General features: G+C 41.0%; 2 protein-coding genes across 3 annotated transcripts; both read left to right on the forward strand.

Moving 5' to 3' along the window:
* The first annotated feature begins 456 nt into the window (after window positions 1–456).
* Window positions 457–4,785, forward strand: LOC120422586 (uncharacterized). 2 transcript variants are annotated; one of them, XM_039586078.2, is made up of 3 exons: window positions 457–1,164; window positions 1,225–1,645; window positions 1,878–4,785. In XM_039586078.2, exons 2-3 carry the CDS (start codon window positions 1,228–1,230, stop codon window positions 2,432–2,434), a joined length of 975 nt encoding a protein of 324 aa, XP_039442012.1. In that variant the 5' UTR covers window positions 457–1,164; window positions 1,225–1,227; the 3' UTR covers window positions 2,435–4,785. The 2 variants fall into 2 exon arrangements, with proteins under 2 accessions (XP_039442012.1, XP_039442019.1); XM_039586085.2 differs by having other exon boundaries at window positions 457–1,645.
* Window positions 4,786–17,079: 12,294 nt separating this feature from the next.
* On the forward strand, window positions 17,080–19,328 carry LOC120423153 (solute carrier family 23 member 2-like). The gene is made up of 4 exons (XM_039586836.2): window positions 17,080–17,339; window positions 17,396–17,503; window positions 17,560–19,058; window positions 19,117–19,328. The coding sequence occupies exons 1-4, from the start codon at window positions 17,313–17,315 to the stop codon at window positions 19,169–19,171; spliced, it is 1,689 nt and encodes a 562-aa protein (XP_039442770.1). The 5' UTR covers window positions 17,080–17,312; the 3' UTR covers window positions 19,172–19,328.

The raw sequence follows: 19,328 nt of genomic DNA on the forward strand, positions 1-19,328 counted from the left end.
CGAACTCTCAGAACTTGTGAACGCGGAATCTGAACGAAAACGAAATGATGAACAATACACTCACTCACACAAACAAAGAAACAAACACTTACACATAGAGGAATGTAAAATCCATTAGAATAAGTAGGAATCTATTGAAATTGTAACCAAGGTAAACTGACTTACGTAGACGCAAATGAATTAAGAAATAATAAAATGAAGAAAACAACTGTGATTTGAGAAAGCTTTTTATCGCATTGGTAAACACTCCGTTTAAAGGGAGAAAGGGGAACTTAAACTAAAAAAAAAGAAAACTAGCGCAAAGTTGAACGAAACAAATTAAAAATTGATCAAGCATTTTAAAAAAGGCGTAAATCCAATCGAAACGGGAGATTAAATTTTACAAATTGCAAAGCCCACGCGAAGACGAAGGAAAAAAAGCTTTCTCAAGAAAAAGAACGACTGATTTTTAAAAGAAGAAACAAAATGAACATAATACCAACATTGTAACGACGAGTGAACGCGAGCGTGAGAGAGAGAGAGTGAGTGAGCGATGAGCAGCTCGCGCGAGAGCGTGCGTTTGAGAGACTCATTCGTTGTATCGTTGTAACTCCTATTCATAGAAAGAAAAACAAACACGAACACAAACAAACACACACTGACGACTCGACAAATGGTCCTCCGCGAGTGAAAAATAATGTTTGAGCGTGTAATAAAAATCATCTTTAAGTGAACCGAATCATCTCATCACCGAGGAGAAGCCTCCAAAGAAGAGATTGAAATGAGAGAGGGAGGGAGCAGCAACCTCTCACGCGCTCTCTCCCTCGCAAAACGATAATATCATGCAACAAAATTATCCACTATTTGAATTTTGATAACCTTTTTTAAGACTGGTTGCAACGCGGTTCTACTTTGTTCTAGCTGTTTCATTTTTCAAATAGAACTGAAACAGACCACCCGCAACGCGGAGTTGCAGTTTTATTTTTCGAGCAGTATTTTGGATCAGAAATAAAACTGCTCGACGAGTTTGTTTCAAACGTGTGACGATTTGGAACTGGAATAGAACTCTGTTTTATTTTTTGCTTCAGTGTGTTAGTGACATTTGACAGATAAACAAAGTTTTGATTTCGATTCACTTTGATTCTTGTTTTTTTAGCAGCAGCTGCGTTTCTGGTCTCGGTTTTGGTGAGTTTTCCTGTTTTTAATAAAAACTAGTTTTTTTATTCGTTATCGAAACATTTTTAGGAAATGGAAGATGCGGGGGGTAAGAAAAAATCTTCCGGGAAGAAGCGAGGAGCTGGATTTCACCCCCAGGATGATCTTCAACTAGCTAAATCATGGATTGCTGTTTCAGAAGATCCGATCAAGGGCACGGACCAAACAAAAGATTCATTTTGGAGCTCGGTCAAAGAACACGGTGGGTTCGAGACCCGAACTCCTGACGGTCTTCGCCAACGATGGGGTGTCGTAAGCCGCGCGGTCTCAAAGTTTTGCGGGATAATGACTAATCTCCAAAATAAGAACCAAAGTGGGACGACGGATGAGGATAAACTCGACAAAGCGGCAGTTATTTTTAAGCAGGATGAAGGCAAAGAGTTTCGATTTCTTGCGTGTTACGACGTTTTAAGCTTCTGCCCGAAATTCAGTGTTGATCTTGGAAATAGCGGTAAGACATTGACTACTGCAAGAATTGACATAACCTCCCTTTTCGGCAAAGTAGTATAAACTTGCTGCCGGATCTTTTTCGAAAAAAAAATCCGGCAAGTTGGTACTGAGCGATATTTACGAAGGGAGGTTATGTTCCTGCTTTCAGGACTCAATTTGGAGTGCAAATTTAACAATCACAATACAATCTTTAAATCAGCAATCCTGATAATAATTTTTTTATTTATTTACAGTGGGAGCTGCTAGTACCTCCGCTGCTAGTACCTCCGCTGCGAGTACCTCTACTGCTAGTCCGTCCGCCGCAAATTCTTACGCCGAGAGTCCAACTGGTCGTCCATGCGGACGTGATAAGTCGAAATTCCTCTCAAACAACGCCAGCAACATTCATGCCTTGGAACTGCGACGAGCTGAAGCACTTGAACGTATTGCGTCAGCTGCCGAAGTGAAGGCGAAAGTTTTTACTGAATATAAAAATGAACTCAGACAAAAAAATGTTATCCAAATTGCCACTACTCGTTTGGATGATTTGGACCCGATCTCGAGGAAGATAATGATAATAGAGAAGCAAAGGGTGTTGCAAGAACTAACTGTGTCCAATAACAGTTTGAATACAGATTCCAGCAACATTTCTTCGCGAATTGATGGAACTCAGAGTCTATGCGCAATGCTAACACCCAAGGACGACCCAGAATCTGTAAACCATGCCACTGTTCCGGATGACGACATTTTCCAGAAGTTTATCGAGATCGATAATGAGCTGAGCGAGGAAGAAAACTTTTCCGAAAATTAATGTTTGGTAGCATCTATGCGTTTCGTATATTGTTTTAAGATAAGATTAGGCACTAGATACCATTCTAGCATTGCCTTTGTTGAAGTCCAGTGAGGTCCCTTATTTAAATGATTAAATAAATTATTGATTCTAACTTTCATTTCAAGTGTAATTATTAGGATGTAACAAAACGGGTCAATTTTGCGGGCATTTCAGGGCATGATCTTCTAGGTGTACTGAGCCCGAATACTAAATATGAGCTGATTGCTTGCGGTTGCTAGCAGGAGACCGACTCCGTGGCTTAATGGTTACGGCTTCTGCCTGCCAAAAAACGAAACAGAATCAGGTGGGGTTCGAACTCACACCTTTGGATTGATGGTCTAAAACATGCTGTATTCTTCTCATATTAAGTACGCTCTGATCCCTGATTTGCCTGCATGGATTGGGATAGATCAAGGATCCGTCTGGAGCTTGCTTCTATGTTAAGGCGGGGCCGGACAATGCCCAACGACCTCGGAATTGGGCCGCTAGGATCTCTGCTATTCTGAAATGGGTCGTTGGAAGCAGCGCGAGGGCTTTCACCACCTAATACCCGGGACTGAGATAAGTTGTATCAGCATTCGGCATATACAAAGTTCGATACAAATTATACTTTTTCATAATTTCGCTACCGGTTAGCGGGTATTGGATTGGACCACACACACACACACACACACACACACACACACACACACACACACACACACACACACACTGCTTGCGGTTGCTGGCAGGAAACTTCCTCTCGATGAGTAAATTTTGCGATCTTGGATTAAAAGTGCAATTCGGCCGAGGCGGGATTCTGCAGGGCCAAGAAGCGATTCTGGTGGGCGAGCGTGGGCTCTACCGCTTGAAGCAGTTTGTGGAGAAGGCGATGCTTGCGATGTTCAGCGTGTCTGTGGGGTGTGCAAGCTGGGTCACCTACCGTTCCCGAAGGAGCCCCATGGAAGTTGCGACGCGGCAGGAAACCGGTACCTCATGGCGCTGTTGGACGATTTCAGTGGGAACACAGTGGTCTACCTGCTGAAGGCGAAGTCAGAGGCCGAGTCCAAGATACGGGAGTACTTCAACTTGGTTAAATAACCAGTTCAGTCGTCCTCCCAGAGTCTTTCGCACGGATGGCGGATACGAGTATTCCGGATCGTCGTTGAAGAAGTTTCTGGTCGAAAGCGGGACGTTCCACTTACCCCAGCAGAACGGGAAAGCGGAGCGGAAGAACCGATACGCTGTGAAGATGATGAGATGCATGATCGCCAATTCTGGCCTTGGTAAGCAGTACTGGGGAGAGGCGAAAACAGCGACAACCTTCATCATCGGTCGAGAAGACTCCGCATAAGCTGTGGTACAGCAAGAAGCCATCGTACAACCACATCCGGACCTTCGGCTCGCAGGCATTCGTGCACGTTCCGAAAGAGAAGCACCTGAAACTGTACATGAAGGCGGAGAAGATGGTCTTCGTGGGGTACGCTGAAGGGCGGAAGGCTTACAGTTTCTTGGACCCCGACACCAAGCGGATCGTGATCAGCAGAGATGTCAAGTTCATCGAACAGGACGGTGTTGCAGAGGTTGCAGAGGAACCGGTCCGAACCGATTGAAAAATTCGACGCTTTTGAGATGGCTACAAGCGGAAGCGAAACTCAGCCGGAGAAATTCTCAAGCACAAAGTGCGCCAGGTGGCACAGGGGTACTGCCACAAGTACGGCGAAGATTACGACGAAGTCTTTGCCCCTGTAACGAAGCAGACCACGTTTCGCGCAAAGAGAAGCTGATCCTTTGACGTGAAGACGACTTACCTGTACGGCAAACTCAATGAGGAACTGTACATGAAGCAACCGGCAACTCGAGGAGGAGCTGTACATGAAGCAACCTGCATATTTGAGAAGAAAGGAGCAGAGAAGCTGGCGTGGAGACGCAGAAGAAGCATCTACGGGCTGAAGCAGTCCGCCCGGTGCTGGAACCATCGACTGCACGCCGTCCTGGTTGCAATGGAGTTCGTCCAAAGTGGTGCAGATTCCTGTCTATACACAAAGGATACACAAAGAACATGAAGACACGAAAGCCCACGTCAGGAATGGTGTTCGAACTAGCGGGGGCGCTTTTTCTTGGGCAAGCCAGTTCCAGAACTCTGTAACTTTGTCTTCGATGGAGTCGGTGTTCCTGGCGTTGAGCGAAACGAGCTCAACGTTTGGCTACTACACCTGCTAGACAATCTTGGCGAAGCGCCAGCTGCGTAAAGTTAACCGCAATGATGATTCGTTGAAGTGGATTGAGTGTTCAATGTTCAAACAAAAATTCATTCCTGAATCTACAGGGGAGGAAGAAACGTGGGCAGTTCATACACTGGGTTGCTTGGGTTGTTGGGGGGGGGGGGGGGTGTCGAGGGTTGAAGTCAGCACGCAGCTCCAAAGAAAAAACAAACAGCTTACTGTCAAATTAAAGTTAATTGAAAATCATGTGTCTGTTCTAAAAAATTCAGAATTTTATTTTAACATCACGTGTAAATGTGTCTTATAAACAAAAAAAAAATCAATTAGGTTGGTCCCCGAAATGGTTCCAAATATGATCGATTAAATCTCGTTTAAGTATAGAATGATTGAGCGAATTGCGAACCTCCATTCGTTTCTGAAGATAATCAGCAAAATTGGTTGGACCTGTCTCAACCACATTTAGCGGATCGTTCTCGATTGGTCCGGTATCGGTGTTGTACTCAATCCTCATATTATGCAATATTATACAAGCATTCATGATGAGTTGCAACGTCTCGAGATCTTGGAACCTAGCTGGATAATTAAGCACGTGCCAGCATTTTTTTAGTATTCCGAATGCTCTCTCTACGTCCTTTCGCGCCGACTCTTGTTTTTTACTAAACAACTTTTCCTTCGGAGTATTTGGGTGAGAAATGGTTTTAACAAATATTTCCCAATCTGGATAGATTCCATCGGCGAGAAAATAGGCTTTCTCTTTTTGTTTGCCGTTTAGTTCATAATTGCATTTTAAAATATCGTCCTGAAAAAGATAAAATTATTTATACAATTTGTTATAATTAAACGTTTTAACTATTCTCTCGAACTTACGTTTATTATATGATTCACCAACGGCGAACGATCGAGAATGTTCAAATCATTTAAACTTCCAGGACACCCAAAAAAGCTATGCCAAATATGGGTGTCGTACGATGCGACGGCTTCTAGTACAAGAGTGGCTTTCCCATCTTTGCCAGTGTACTGCCCTGTAAGTAAATAAATTCTCATTTATTTCAATTAATCTAAAACAATTATTATATGTTACTTTTTTAATGAATAATTTGAAATCAATAACCCCGAAACTACGAGTCGGACAGCTGAAAGTAGGCACCTACCTCTCCATCAAAATTGAGCAAAAGTTACTTCAGTAAAGTCTGTTTAATAATGACTGGATAACGGCGACCAGAGGGTGCGGGCCACGATCGGGCTGCTGATGGAGGACACCCAGTTGCCTCTTATCAAGAATGCGACGACGGCCAAGCTCTGCTGGAACGTCCTGAGGGACCACTTTGAGACGGTCACCCTGACGTCTAAGGTGGCTCTGCTGAAGCGATTGTGCGGGATGCAGTACTCGGATGGAGAGGACATCCAGCAGCATGTCCAGCAGATGGAAGAAATTTTCGAGAGGTTGGCGATGGCCGGTCAAGAGCTGGACGATCGAGAGCTGGATCTTCGACTCGGGGGCTACGTCCCACATGTGCGTCAATCCTGATTGTTTCGTGTCGATGGATCAGAGCGTGAAGTAGGACGTCTACCTTGCGGACGGCAAGAAGACGACCTCGGAGGGTGTTGGCTCATGTAAGTTGATCTGGGGGTCTCCGGAGGGCAAACGAAACGACGTTGTCCTGTCCGATGTGATGTACGTGCCCAAGTTCGAGACCAGCATCATCTCTGTGAAGAAGCTGACTGCCTTCGGGGCCAAGGTCGACTTCGATGCGAACGGATGCCGGATTCTCAAGAACAACAGGGTGATTGGATCCGCGGCGATGGCCGGTGGACTCTACAAGATGTGGCCGGTTCGTGAAGCGCTGTGGCAGAATGGGGTCTCGGAGCGCAAGTGTCGCTCGGCTCGTTCCATCGATCCGGAGACGCACGAGTGGACCATCAGCCGACATTGTCATTTTATGACACATCAGAATATTCGGGAAACCGAACCTTCGCAGGGAAGTGTCGTTCTTTATCCATTTGCTGAAGTCTTCCCGAAAGAATGTGTGGCTGATGACGTGCCCGTTGTTCTAGTGCTCGATGGCGAACACGACGGCGGTGAGGATCGAGGCAGACTCCAGCGATTTCGAGGTGGAGGTTTCCGGCGATGGACGGAATGATACGGAAGACGTTGATGACGCGTTGTCGCCAGAAAACGTCGAGATCCGGACTGCAGAAAGGAGCTGCAAGATGGGCGCAGTGTTTGTCGTACAACTCAAGGAGGCCTGCGATGTCGGGACCTGGTTGACCTTTTCCTGGAGCACTGGGAGCCCCGTACGTTTGCTGATGTACTCCGAGAAGTGGTTACTCGCTTTCAAGGAGGAGATCCAGTCCCTTAACGAGAACTTGGCCAGTTTTGAGACCGGCTCGATGCTACCGGGCGATGTCTACTTTCTTGAGAAATGCTGTTACGGACTGGAGCAGGCGGGACGCGTTTGGAACCAGCAGTTTTCTTACGTGCTGCGAAACTTGGAGTACCTGCCGTCAGAAGCGGATCCCTTTTTGTTCGTGAGAAAAAAGGCCGACGATAGATCGTTCGACAGATCGCAGAACGGACGGTTCTGGCTGGACCAAAGCGCGTGTACACATACGATCGCTGTAAGGATTTATCAAGGTTACCCGAAACGCCAGCAAAAGGAGGAGGAATCGCTGCCCCGGAAGAACGACTACGTTAGTGCTTTGCTTGTCCACTCTGGGACGCAAGGTAAGCAACCCGAGCCAGACGAGCTGGACCAAAGCTGAGCGGACGCTGCGAGATCCGAACGCCACGGACGAATTGGAGCTCGGAGCACCAGGACGACGATCATCAGGACCAAGTCGAATACGTGGCGTAGTCGGATGCCGGCCAGAAGTTGCTGTAGCGGATGAAGCTAATGCCGAACGTGGGAGACGACCAAAGCCGGAGCTGATGGTCGCTGCTGTCGAAGATCAAACTGAGATGCTGATGAAGAAGTTGATGAGTTCCCCAACCTACGCAGCTTGAGGAGGAGTGTTGGGATCTAGCAAGCTGTGGAGTTGGACCGATCGTAGTTAACCTTGTTTGTATCCCTAGTTGAATAAACCATTATGTACTTGAATTTCTTAGAAACCAGTCGCCTAGTTATTTCGCACTCCGACAAAACAATGAATCAAAAATGATCAGTGGGAGCCAACCATCCGTTCACTGTTTAACCCCTGAAGACCCAGACTTTATAAGCCTTTACCGACGCCCTCCCAAGAAGCCTGCAGTTCAACAAAAGGGAGGAATGTTAGCCCGATAGTTGAAGTTGCAGACTCATAGCACATAGTTTTTCGGTCTTCAAGGTAAACAAACGCCTGCTGGAGGATCGTGATCGCACCGAAAGAGACCAGCTGTTCCGACAAAACAAGACGCGGAAGTTCTACGAAATTGTGCTCACAAAGGCTATGCTGCAAGCCAACACGTGTCGGGACGCAGGTTGAAACCTTCTCATGGGCAAAGGCGAGGTGTTGAATAGATGGCAGCAGTTCTTCAAGGAGCACCTCAACGGCTTTGAAGCTCAACTTGGGCCGACCGTAGCTGACCAATAGTTCCCGGCACCTGATCTGGAGACGGTGCAGAAGAAGATCAGGCTACTGGCAAAGATCGGCTACCCGGTGAGCTCTTCAAATATGGAGGAGAGCTGTTGGCTATTTCGAAGATCTGGCTACGGCTCTGACTGTATTCCTGAATGACCCAAGTTGAACGCTGTTTCTAAACCCCACTCCTTTGGAGCTGCGTATTGGCCCATAACAATGATTCATTTAACTCATACTCACCTTTATACGCAGTAGGGCAATTCGCCCATTGCCAATGCATGCAATCGATGCTCCCGAGCATGCCTGGGAAGCCACGATTTGCATTTTCATTCAACAGCCTCGTTATGTCTTCCTGATTCGGATACCGAAGAAAATGTTCTCCGTAAAGATTTGTAATTGCCGAGCAAAACTTTTTGAGATAAAATAAAGCCGTGGACTCGCCAATTTTAATATATTCGTCGACCGCATCTGCAGATATACCGTAAGCGAGAAGTCTTACGGCTGCGGTGCATTTTTGTATTGTGCTTAATCCGGATTTCCCTAGAGCATCTACTTTTTGTTTGAAGAATTCGTCGTCCTGCAGATCGTCGACTATCTTCAAGAACATTTCCTTCGACATCCGGAATCGACGCACAAATTTCGTATCATCATATCTAGGATTTAGGACAAAATAGTCCTCCATCAGTTTTTGATGTTCTTCTACAAAATTTCTCCGGACAAAGCTACGTTTTCCTCGATGATTGCGTGTAAATGCCTCCCCTGTAATAGACGTAAAAATATAAAATCTGAGAAATTTGACTTAATCTCTATCCCCACCCAATATCATCCCCACTGAAGATACTTTTTGTTGCTGTCAAGTGAAAGTGTGTAGGCACACACTTTCACTTGATTTCACATAAGTTGAGCTGAATCTAACTTCTAAATAAAAGTCATTTTTACCTTCTAATTCCAACAACGCCACTTCCATTTCCGAATCATCGATCAAATCTTCAAGCACAAAGTCACAAAACATTTTAATTTCAGCGTCTTCTCGTCTTTCACGTAGGTACTGCTCGTAATTAGGTTTGACAGGGTTTGACAACTGAGTTTTTGATTGATGTCGTATCCTCACACACACACACACACTTTCAAATATTTATTTGAAACGAGATTTGAAGCAGCGCATTGCGAGCATCGTGTTCTAGTTTCATTTCCGCCAGTTCTAAAAATTTAAAACTGCTCGCAATTTGAAACAATAATAAAACTTCGCGTTGCTACCAGTCTAACACAACCACTCACGACTAAATTAGACCTAACGAAAGAAGCAGGTGAGCTTTGGAGGTTTCACTCAATCAAAATGAACCGATTTCATGAGAGCGTAATGTGATTTGTATGAGAGAGAGTGAATGAGAGACGAAACCTAGACGTAAGATTCCATTTTTGAAACATACCGAAGAGCGGCTGTAGAAAATAGTGGAACTAAAAAATTGGGGACTTTAGGAACGAATAAATGGGGTGCGCGAGCATGGGAATATAATTACACAAAAAAAAATCAATAAAACACAACAACAACAATGACAATTGGCCATATATGAAATGTGAAAATCATGAAAAAAAAAATCGAAACTATTTTGCCTGTGACTAGTTGAAAACGAAAGCGAGAGAGAGAGCGAAAACGAGAGTGCTGAAGCATTGCCTAGTTTTAAGAGCTGTAAGACGAGTGCGTGCTGTGAGTGTTAAAAGAGTAAAAATCAATAGTTTTAAGAGCAGTGAGAGAAACCGAGTTTTTCCCCTAGTGTGCGTGAGCAGCGAATCACGTGAGAGTGAGTGCTAGAGAACAAAAAAAGAGAGAAAGCTCGCGTGCGAGAGAGAAGACTACAGCGAACGTGTGGTTTTTCTTCTTTCTCCTTCTAAAAAAACAAACTTCTTTTGTTGCTTCTCCGAGAGAAAAAAAAATCGTGTCTTTTTTGCCGTGAGCGCGCGAGAGAGAGCCTGTGACTGCGATGCCAAGTGCGAATGATATGCTAAGCGTATGTTGTAGTCTTTTTGTAAGTAAGTCTGACTGTTTGTACACTTGATGTTTGATGACTGAATAAAAATTACATGACTGCCAAAAACATCATCTTGTCTTATTTATTGTTTTGCTCATTACTACTTGTAAGCCAAGCATTTGCGAGTGAGAGGAGAGAACACAACAAAAAACGAGTCTTAAAACAATCAAGAACAGTGTTATTGTTTCCAAAAAAATATCAAATAAAATACAATAAAAGAGAAAAAAAATCATCAGAACGAGTGTCATGACTCCGTTCAGCATCCCATGTGATGTGTGCGGGTAGCGTTTTTTTTTTAAATTTATTATTTCTGTTATGTAATAACGCTTTATTTTCACAGACTCAAACGAGTACTATTTTGTATGAAAAGGAAATAAACGAGGAAAAAAAGCTGTTGTTTTATTATATATTAGGCTTCATCCATAAAGTACGTCACGCTAAAATCACCCAAAATTTACCCCCCCCCCCTCCCCCCCTTTGTCACGCTTTCCTATACTTATAACACGCAATGTCACACTTGCTCGGACCCCCCCTCCCCCCCTAGAGCGTGACATACTTTATGGATGACGCCTTACGCTAACTGACGATTTTCTAATTTCAGCAGCAACTCGGATCGGTTTTCATCCTTCGGCAAAGTTTTCCGTCATAAAACTTTGTTTCGAAAATCAACGCAGTTCAATGATATTTACAATCCTATCAAAATTATTATTTACAATGTTTTATAAAACTTCAACGAATTGTCTTTGCGGTTAACTTGGCACGGTAGGCCGGGTCGCTTGAGTGAAAATCATTCAGGATTTGACGTTTACATGTATTTGGCCGGACTGAGTGAATTCAACTCAGGCCCTGGGTTATTTTTAATGTGCGTGTAAAACAGATTCTTTTTCAACCAGCATTACTGTAATTGTTAAAATTGAAACGTTTCCAAAATCTTCAACGCTTTTTCGGATTTGGGAAACAATGTTTGCAATTTTTTAAACATTTATAGCGTTGTTCACGATTTTGGAAAAAAATGTTTAAAAAAATATCCGTGTGCCCATGATATTATTTTTGATGTTTCAAATTAAATGTTTATAAAAGATGTCAGTTTAGCCATCAAATTTGCGTGTAAATAGTTTGAACCAAATTTTAAAAATTTAAACAAACTTATTGGTTTTGCACTCTCAATAAAAAAAATCTTATTCTACAATAAATGCATCCATTTTATTTAGGGCTAATCTATTTACCACGTGAACACTTGTTTGGACATCTCAACCCCTTTCCCCCTTGTGGGCAGCTGTCCATACTATACAAATATTTTGTATAGAGCAGGGACCAGTGTCCACATGGTTTATGGATGACCCCTTAAAATTTATTTCAATAGTGTTTAATATATGAAAAATTTATAATATTATACATATAAAACATTTGATGAATATGAAAAAAAGTGTTTTTGATAATATATTCTTTAAATTATTCATGAAAAATATTGTTTTTCAAACAATAATTAGTTGCTGAGAATGCCTTGAGAAAAATAAGAATATTTTTTATGAAATTAATCATATTAGAGTTTTTTTAAATTTCTGAAATGTTTGGTATTTAATTTACATGTTGTCGATTTCTGGAAAAGTCAGGGAAAACCTGGAATTGTCAGGGAATTTTATTTGACCTGGAAAAGTCAGGGAAAGTTAGGGAATTTTAAGCTGGGTCAGGGAATTTCGATGATTTTAAAAATATTACTACAAAATTTCATTTCTTTTTTGAAAATTCGCCCTTGATGATGTATTTGAATGTCTTCCAGGCCAAACTTTGCAACATTGATAATATTTAATTTTTTATATTGGTCAGTCCGGAAGGAACGCAGAACTCCATATAAAAAATGCTTAAGAAAAGGGTCACGATGAAAAGCGCGTAGCTTGTTTGCAATATGTTTAGGTTTAAAAATCAAATAATTTGGATTTTATTTGGATTTCCGTTCAAATGAAAATGACAAATTACCAAAAAATTACTAGCGCACACAGGGTGGGACAATATGAGGCAGTTGCCCCACCATCCTCAGAGATTTGTTCTAAAATTGGTTGTTTGCTTAGCATATAGGGACCATAGAGAAAATCATACATTTTGTCAGAAAAATTGAATGATTTAAAAAATCAAAAGTTAAAAAATTCGAACATTTGAAAATTTAAAAAAAAAATCTAAAATTCTAAAGCATGAAGATTCTAAATTTTCAAAATTGTGAAATTTTGGAATTGTTGATTTCTAAATTTTTAAATTTTTATTCTAAAAAAAATTGTAAAGTTAGAAAATTTTCCAAAATTTCACTTAAGTATTCGTTATCTAAATTTTTATTTTTCTCAAAATTAAACTGAACTATTATTTAAAAATGATCCTAAGTAGTCTAATTTTGTGTAATCTAAAATGTAAGCAAAATAGTGATAGTGAAAATGAATTAAAAATTAAAGAATTAAATTCAAGAATTAAAGAAATAAAACAAAAATTTATGGAAAAACAGGGTTGTTACGGACTACACTCAACTCATTTTTAAACATACTGACTCTGAATATTTAATTTCTTTAAAGTTTTGAGTAATGTTTTTTATCCTTATTTATTGTTCTTTTATACTGGATACATTCAATTTTAATCTTTTGAATCTTAATCATGTTTCAAACTATTCCTGAAGATTCAGACATTGGAACAAAAATTATTATTGGGACTGTTCCAGTGGGTGTACTGTGCTTCTATCCCAAATATGAGCTTGATTGGACGTAACAGAAGCTTCTCCGCCTTTGAATTTTAGATGGAATTCAACCAGTAGATTTTTTTTAAAATTTGAACATTCTTAAAGAAAAATAAAAAAAATCGAAACATTCAAAAATTACAGCTCCAACATTCAAAATTGGATTATTCATAAATTTGGAAAAATAGTATTAAAAACCCAAAAAAAAAATTCACATTAAAAAAAAATTAAAAGATCCGAAATTTTTTAATCAAAAATTTAAAAAAATCTGAAAACAAAAATCAAAGATATCAATATTCAAAAATAAAAAATAAAATAAAAACAATCAAGAGAACAAAAAAAAATATTTCAAATTCTTAAATTCTTAAATTCTTAAATTCTTAAATTCTTAAATTCTTAAATTCTTAATTTCTTAAATTCCTAGGTTCTTGAATGCTGTCATTTTTGTTACCATCTTAGATTGCAGAAAACCTGATAAAATTTGAAGTGTTTTTGGAAAAAAAAATCGGTTAGAGAAATTTTGAGAAGAAGATTTAGGAAAAATTTGCTTCGATTTTTCTAAGTGACGCTTTGGTAAGATCATCGAGTATGAACTGTATCTTAAATTTAAAACCTCAAGATCGAGAATTTATTACAATTTTTAATTATTTTTTTTACTAAGATTTCATTGAGTTTTAGATCTAAATTTCTAAATGTTGAAATTTTTGTTTTTTTTTTTTGCCAAAATGTTTGTTTTGGCTTTTTCCTCTAGTTTACCTAATCCTAGCAAAAATACATTTTCAGCGTTTCAAGATTCTGCGTTCTGAGATTACAAAATTGAATTTATTATGAAACTCTTTTGTATGTTTGTCGCAAAATTATTTTTCTTAAAATGACGCGGATTTTGCGCGGATTGGGTTTTGGGATGGCGCGGATTTTTTTTCGATTTCTCCGTAACAATTCTGAATAAAGGAATTTGAGAGTTCAAGAATTTATAAAATATGGTCTCTTCGGAAAAGTTGTTTCCAGCATCCGAGATTTCATAGGGATTGTACAACTACATTTCACATATTTTCCCCAAACAACATTCAAGGGGTTACAAGGAGGAGTTCCCGTGGTCAGATCGAGCTTAAATTTGGAATCTATTCCAAAACACCCAAATATCTAAGTTTGATAAATAATGACTTTTTGAAAAGCTCGAGGTTGAATTTTGTTTTTATTGAGCAGTTCTCTACGGAATCGGTCTTTTTTCTGTAATTTTAATTTTTGTATTTTTTAATCCGGCTGAAACTTTTTTGGTGCCTTCGGTATGCCCAAATAAGCCATTTTGCATCATTAGTTTGTCCATATAATTTTCCATACAAACTTGGCAGCTGTCCATACAAAAATGATATGTGAAAATTCAAAATTCTGTATCTTTTGATGGAATTTTCTGATCGATTTGGTGTCTTCGGCAAAGTTGTAGGTATGGATACAGACTACACTGAAAAAAAATGATACACGGTAAAAAAAAAATTGGTGATTTTTAATTTCACTTTTTGTCACTAAAACTTGATTTGCAAAAAAACACTATTTTTAATTTTTTTTATTTTTTTAAATGTTTTAGAGGACATCAAATGCCAACTTTTCAGAAATTTCCAGAATGGGCAAAAAATCTTTGGCCGAGTTATGATTTTTTGAATCAATACAGATTTTTTCAAAAAATCGAAATATTGGTCGCAAAAATTTTTCAACTTCATTTTTTGATGTAAAATGGAATTTGCAATCAAAAAGTACTTTAGTGAATTTTTGATAAAGTGCACCATTTTCAAGTTATATCCATTTTTAGGTACCTTTTTTGAAAATAGTCGCAGTTTTTCATTTTTTTAAATTGGTGCCCATGTTTGCCCACCTTCGAAAAAAATATGTTTGAAAAGCTGAGAAAATTCTCTATATTTTGTTTTTATGAATTTTGTTGATATGACCCTTAGTTGCTGAGATATTGCAATGCAAATATTTAAAAACAGGAAAACTGATGTTTTCTAAGTCTCACCCAAACAACCCACCATTTTCTAATGTCGATATCTCAGCAACTTTAGGTCCGATTTACAATGTTAAAATATGAAACATTCGTGAAATTTTCCGATCTTTTCGAAAAAAATACTTTCAAAAATTTAAAATCAAGACTAACAATTCAAATAGGCGTAATATTGAATGTTTGGTCTTTTTGAAATGTTACTCTTGATTTTAAATTTCGGCGCTGTTGTGCTATCTTGTTGGACGTCGCTTTTTGACGTTCCGAGAAAAACGCGTTATAATTATTTTGAAGATGATTCTTCCATCGCTGACAAGTTCAGACATTAATGTCTGAACTTGTCAGCGATGGAAGAATCATTTTTATAAGAATCTCATTTGACGCTCATCAAGAGAAAAATCCAAAGGGAGCATGGCTCTCCTCTCTCGCGCACGAAAGATCGTTAAAAAGAATCCCAAAAAATCATCATCTTGACTTTTTGGTGGAGCATTTAATTCACTACTACACTTGCAGGTGTAACGTCACACATCGAAAAATGATCTGTCACTTTCTGAGATGGGCAATGTGCTTAAACAAAGCGAAATAATTAGGTTTAAGTGGTGCTAACAAGGAAAGTTACAAAAAATCTTAAAAAGATTGATTTTATATGAGAAGTTTGGGAGCGATTTTCTTTTGCGTGATTCGCCTCCTCTCTCTTTAGCGAGTGAAGAAAGTTCGCAAGCGAAAATATTTTTTTTTGCGGAGTTATAATAACAAATGTTTACGGTAGTCGAGCTCGTATCTGTGTCAAACGCGTTCTGACCTGAAATTCTTTTGGCCAGTTGTCGCACTTACATCAATAGTGTCAAAAGAGTACGACAAGATTTAAACTTCTTTGATATGAAGAGCAACAACAATGCACGGATTTTTTCGGTTTTAATTGAATATCTCAGGATCGAATTCGAATTTTGGGGATTTGTGAAGGTCAAGAGGTGGGACATTGAGAGCTGCACAAAAGGGCGTTCTTATATCAATTTGGCTTAAAATGCACGTTCGACAAGATAGCACGACAACAACGATTTGTGTGTTTTTTATATTTTTGATCGTTTAAAAAAAAATATGCTGGTTCCTTGACTTCTTTGAGAGCATTTCGCAAGGATTATACTGCCGTTCTACGCATAATTGTCCCATGTTCAAAAAAGTGCAACTGAGAAAAACGCGATTGAGATTTTTCGACCGATTTCTGTGTTTCTACGCATAATTGTCCCGTGGGCTCCTATTCGCCCTTTGTGTCCCTAATCGCCCCAGTTAGCAGTTTATCACCCTTATTTGTGATTATCTTGCTATACAACAGGTAAACAAGACATAATGCTTAGTAAAACTAATGATTCCGTGTAAGAAAATACTTGGCGGGACAATTATGCGTAGAAGTTTAACGATGGGACAAACAGACTTGGTGTTGTTTTTAATGAATTTCCGAACAAAGTACCTGATTTTATGTGTTTTTCTTAAAGTACACATCAAACTTAACTTAAAATTGTCATAAAGTCAAAATCGTCCAAAACTGACATGGGACAATTATGCGTAGAACGGCAGTGTGCCCCTAAGAAATAAAAATAGTTGATTAGCAAAGTCATTAGGTGATATTTTGCACCTTTGCATCGATAAATTAAATTGATCCATAGAAGACTCCACTTAAAGGAAGACGACGATAATTGAATGAGCTTGACGCCACATTAGGAACGCGGAAAATTCCATCACACTTTGACTACCGGAATCCCCGGCCGACAAACAACGGTTTATCACTATCATTACGAATTTACAACATAACAACCACTGCATCAACATCTGTTTGAGACACGTGCTTTTAGCTGATATTAGAAGATAATAATCTAGAGTGATTAGAACAACTTTGGCTTTAGTCCAAGTTTAGCCCTTGTTGAAAATTTTAAACGAGGAAAGTTGGCTTCTTTCCATTATCTAATTGAAACAGGTATATTTGCCTGCACACATCAAATAAAACTCACAATACCGTTTATCACCTGCGCGTCCCATCGACGTAAAATGACAAACGGCTCTCGATGGTTTGAGGACGGTGGCACGCGTTGTTGCTACTCTTGTAAAGTGTGTCCCATCCATGTAGTGTACCGGCTTTCGAGCAACTTATCTTCCCTCCCCCGGGCTAGATTACATGGGACACGAGTGGTGGGTCCAATTTATTAGCGCCTCTCGCGACCTATAGCAATTCCAGCGCATCAAGTTTTTCGCAGCCACAGTCTTGGTTGGGAACAAAGGCGGTTCACATCTTGGGCCTCGATCAAGTGCTGTGTCGCCAGTCAATTAGTTTTCATTGATTTGCTCTGTTTCGTTCGAAGTAATGGAAATGATGGACAACCATTCTGTGGTAGATTTGATTTCTGTCGGAATAAGAATACGGTTTAAGAAATGTTATAATTTTAGAATGTTGACCCTGGAGCAACTAAAGAACCGTTGAAACGTGGCGTCGATATCAACTATGGCATAGACGATTCTCCACCATGGTATTTGAGCATCTTCATGGCACTGCAGGTCGGTAACTCTATTCTACAAGGTGATCTTTTCGCAATGTTCGGCTCTGTTTCCAGCACTATCTCACGATGATTGGAGCGATCGTATCGATTCCGTTTATCCTAACACCCGCGCTGTGCATGGAGGATGAAGATCCCTCGCGTGGAATCATTATTTCAACCATGATCTTCGTCACCGGTCTGGTAACGTACATCCAAGCCACGTGGGGTTGTCGGTTGCCGATCGTGCAGGGTGGTACGATCTCTTTCCTCGTACCAACTCTGGCCATCCTCAATCTTCCCCAATGGAAGTGCCCTAGCAAGGACGCTATAGCGGCCCTAGACCCAGAAGCCAAAACGGAACTGTGGCAAGTACGGATGCGTGAACTGTCCGGCGCGATCGCCGTCTCAGCGCTGTTCCAAGTCTTCATCGGATACACCGGATTGGTTGGCAAACTCCTCAAGATCATCACTCCGCTAACCATAGTCCCAACGGTATCGCTGGTCGGACTCACCCTGTTCTCACACGCCAGCGAAACCGCGTCCAAACACTGGGGCATCGCCGTTGGAACCATCTTCCTGATGACCTTGTTCTCGCAAGCAATGACCGGCGTGAACGTGCCCACCCTCAAGTATCGCAAAGGACACGGTCTCCAAATTGGCTGGTTCCCACTGTTCAAACTCTTCCCCGTTCTCCTGACCATCATGATCATGTGGTCTCTCTGTGCCATCCTTACGGCCACCGGAGTATTCCCGGAAGGACATCCGGCTCGAACCGACGTACGAATTCGCGTTCTCCAGGACGCCTCCTGGTTCCGCGTCCCTTACCCCGGTCAGTTCGGAATACCGACCGTAACGCTAGCCGGAGTTCTGGGCATGCTTGCCGGTGTCCTCGCGTGCACCGTCGAATCGATCAGCTACTATCCAACGGTTTCGCAAATGTGCGGAGCACCGCCACCTCCCCTTCACGCGATCAATCGCGGCATCGGAACCGAAGGTCTCGGAACGGTCCTAGCCGGTCTGTGGGGATCCGGAAATGGCACAAATACATTCGGAGAAAACGTCGGAGCAATCGGCGTCACCAAGGTCGGCAGTCGCCGGGTCATCCAGTGGGCCGCCCTGATCATGATCTTGCAAGGAGTTTTGAACAAATTTGGGGCGGCCTTCATCCTCATCCCAGATCCGGTCGTTGGCGGTATCTTTTGTGTCATGTTTGGAATGATTGCCGCGTTCGGACTGTCCGCACTCCAATACGTAGATCTACGTTCAGCAAGGAATCTCTACATTCTCGGGCTGTCGATCTTCTTCCCGCTGGTGCTCTGCCTGTGGCTCAAGGATCACCCAGACTTTATTCAAACCGGAAATGAAACGTTGGATTCCACGTTGTCAGTCCTGTTGGGTACGAGCATCCTCGTCGGAGGTTGCTTGGGATGCGTTTTGGACAATCTTATACCCGGAACGGCGGAAGAGCGAGGATTGGTGGCGTGGAGTAAGGAGATGGCACTTGAAGTGGACTCGGATGAGACGATTGAAAGCAACACGTTTGATTTTCCGTATGGAATGTCGCTGTTGAGGAGGTACATTGTAGATGTCAAACTTTTATACAAAGTTGTTGATTTGTATTTATTTTTCCAGGTGGAGATGGACCAGACACGTTCCGTTCCTTCCAACCTACAAAATGAAGTTGTAAAGGTTCTTTATTCGAGATTTAGAGGTTATTCTACAAATATCTTTAACAAATCTCAGTTCGACAAAAAAAAAATCTTGAATGGTGACAGCCTTAACAAGCTTGATGTCGGCATACTTTGTGGAATAAAAGTTACCTACTTAAATGTTTCATTTATGAA

This window comes from Culex pipiens, chromosome 2 (assembly GCF_016801865.2).
Source record: "Culex pipiens pallens isolate TS chromosome 2, TS_CPP_V2, whole genome shotgun sequence".
Taxonomy (NCBI): domain Eukaryota; kingdom Metazoa; phylum Arthropoda; class Insecta; order Diptera; family Culicidae; genus Culex; species Culex pipiens.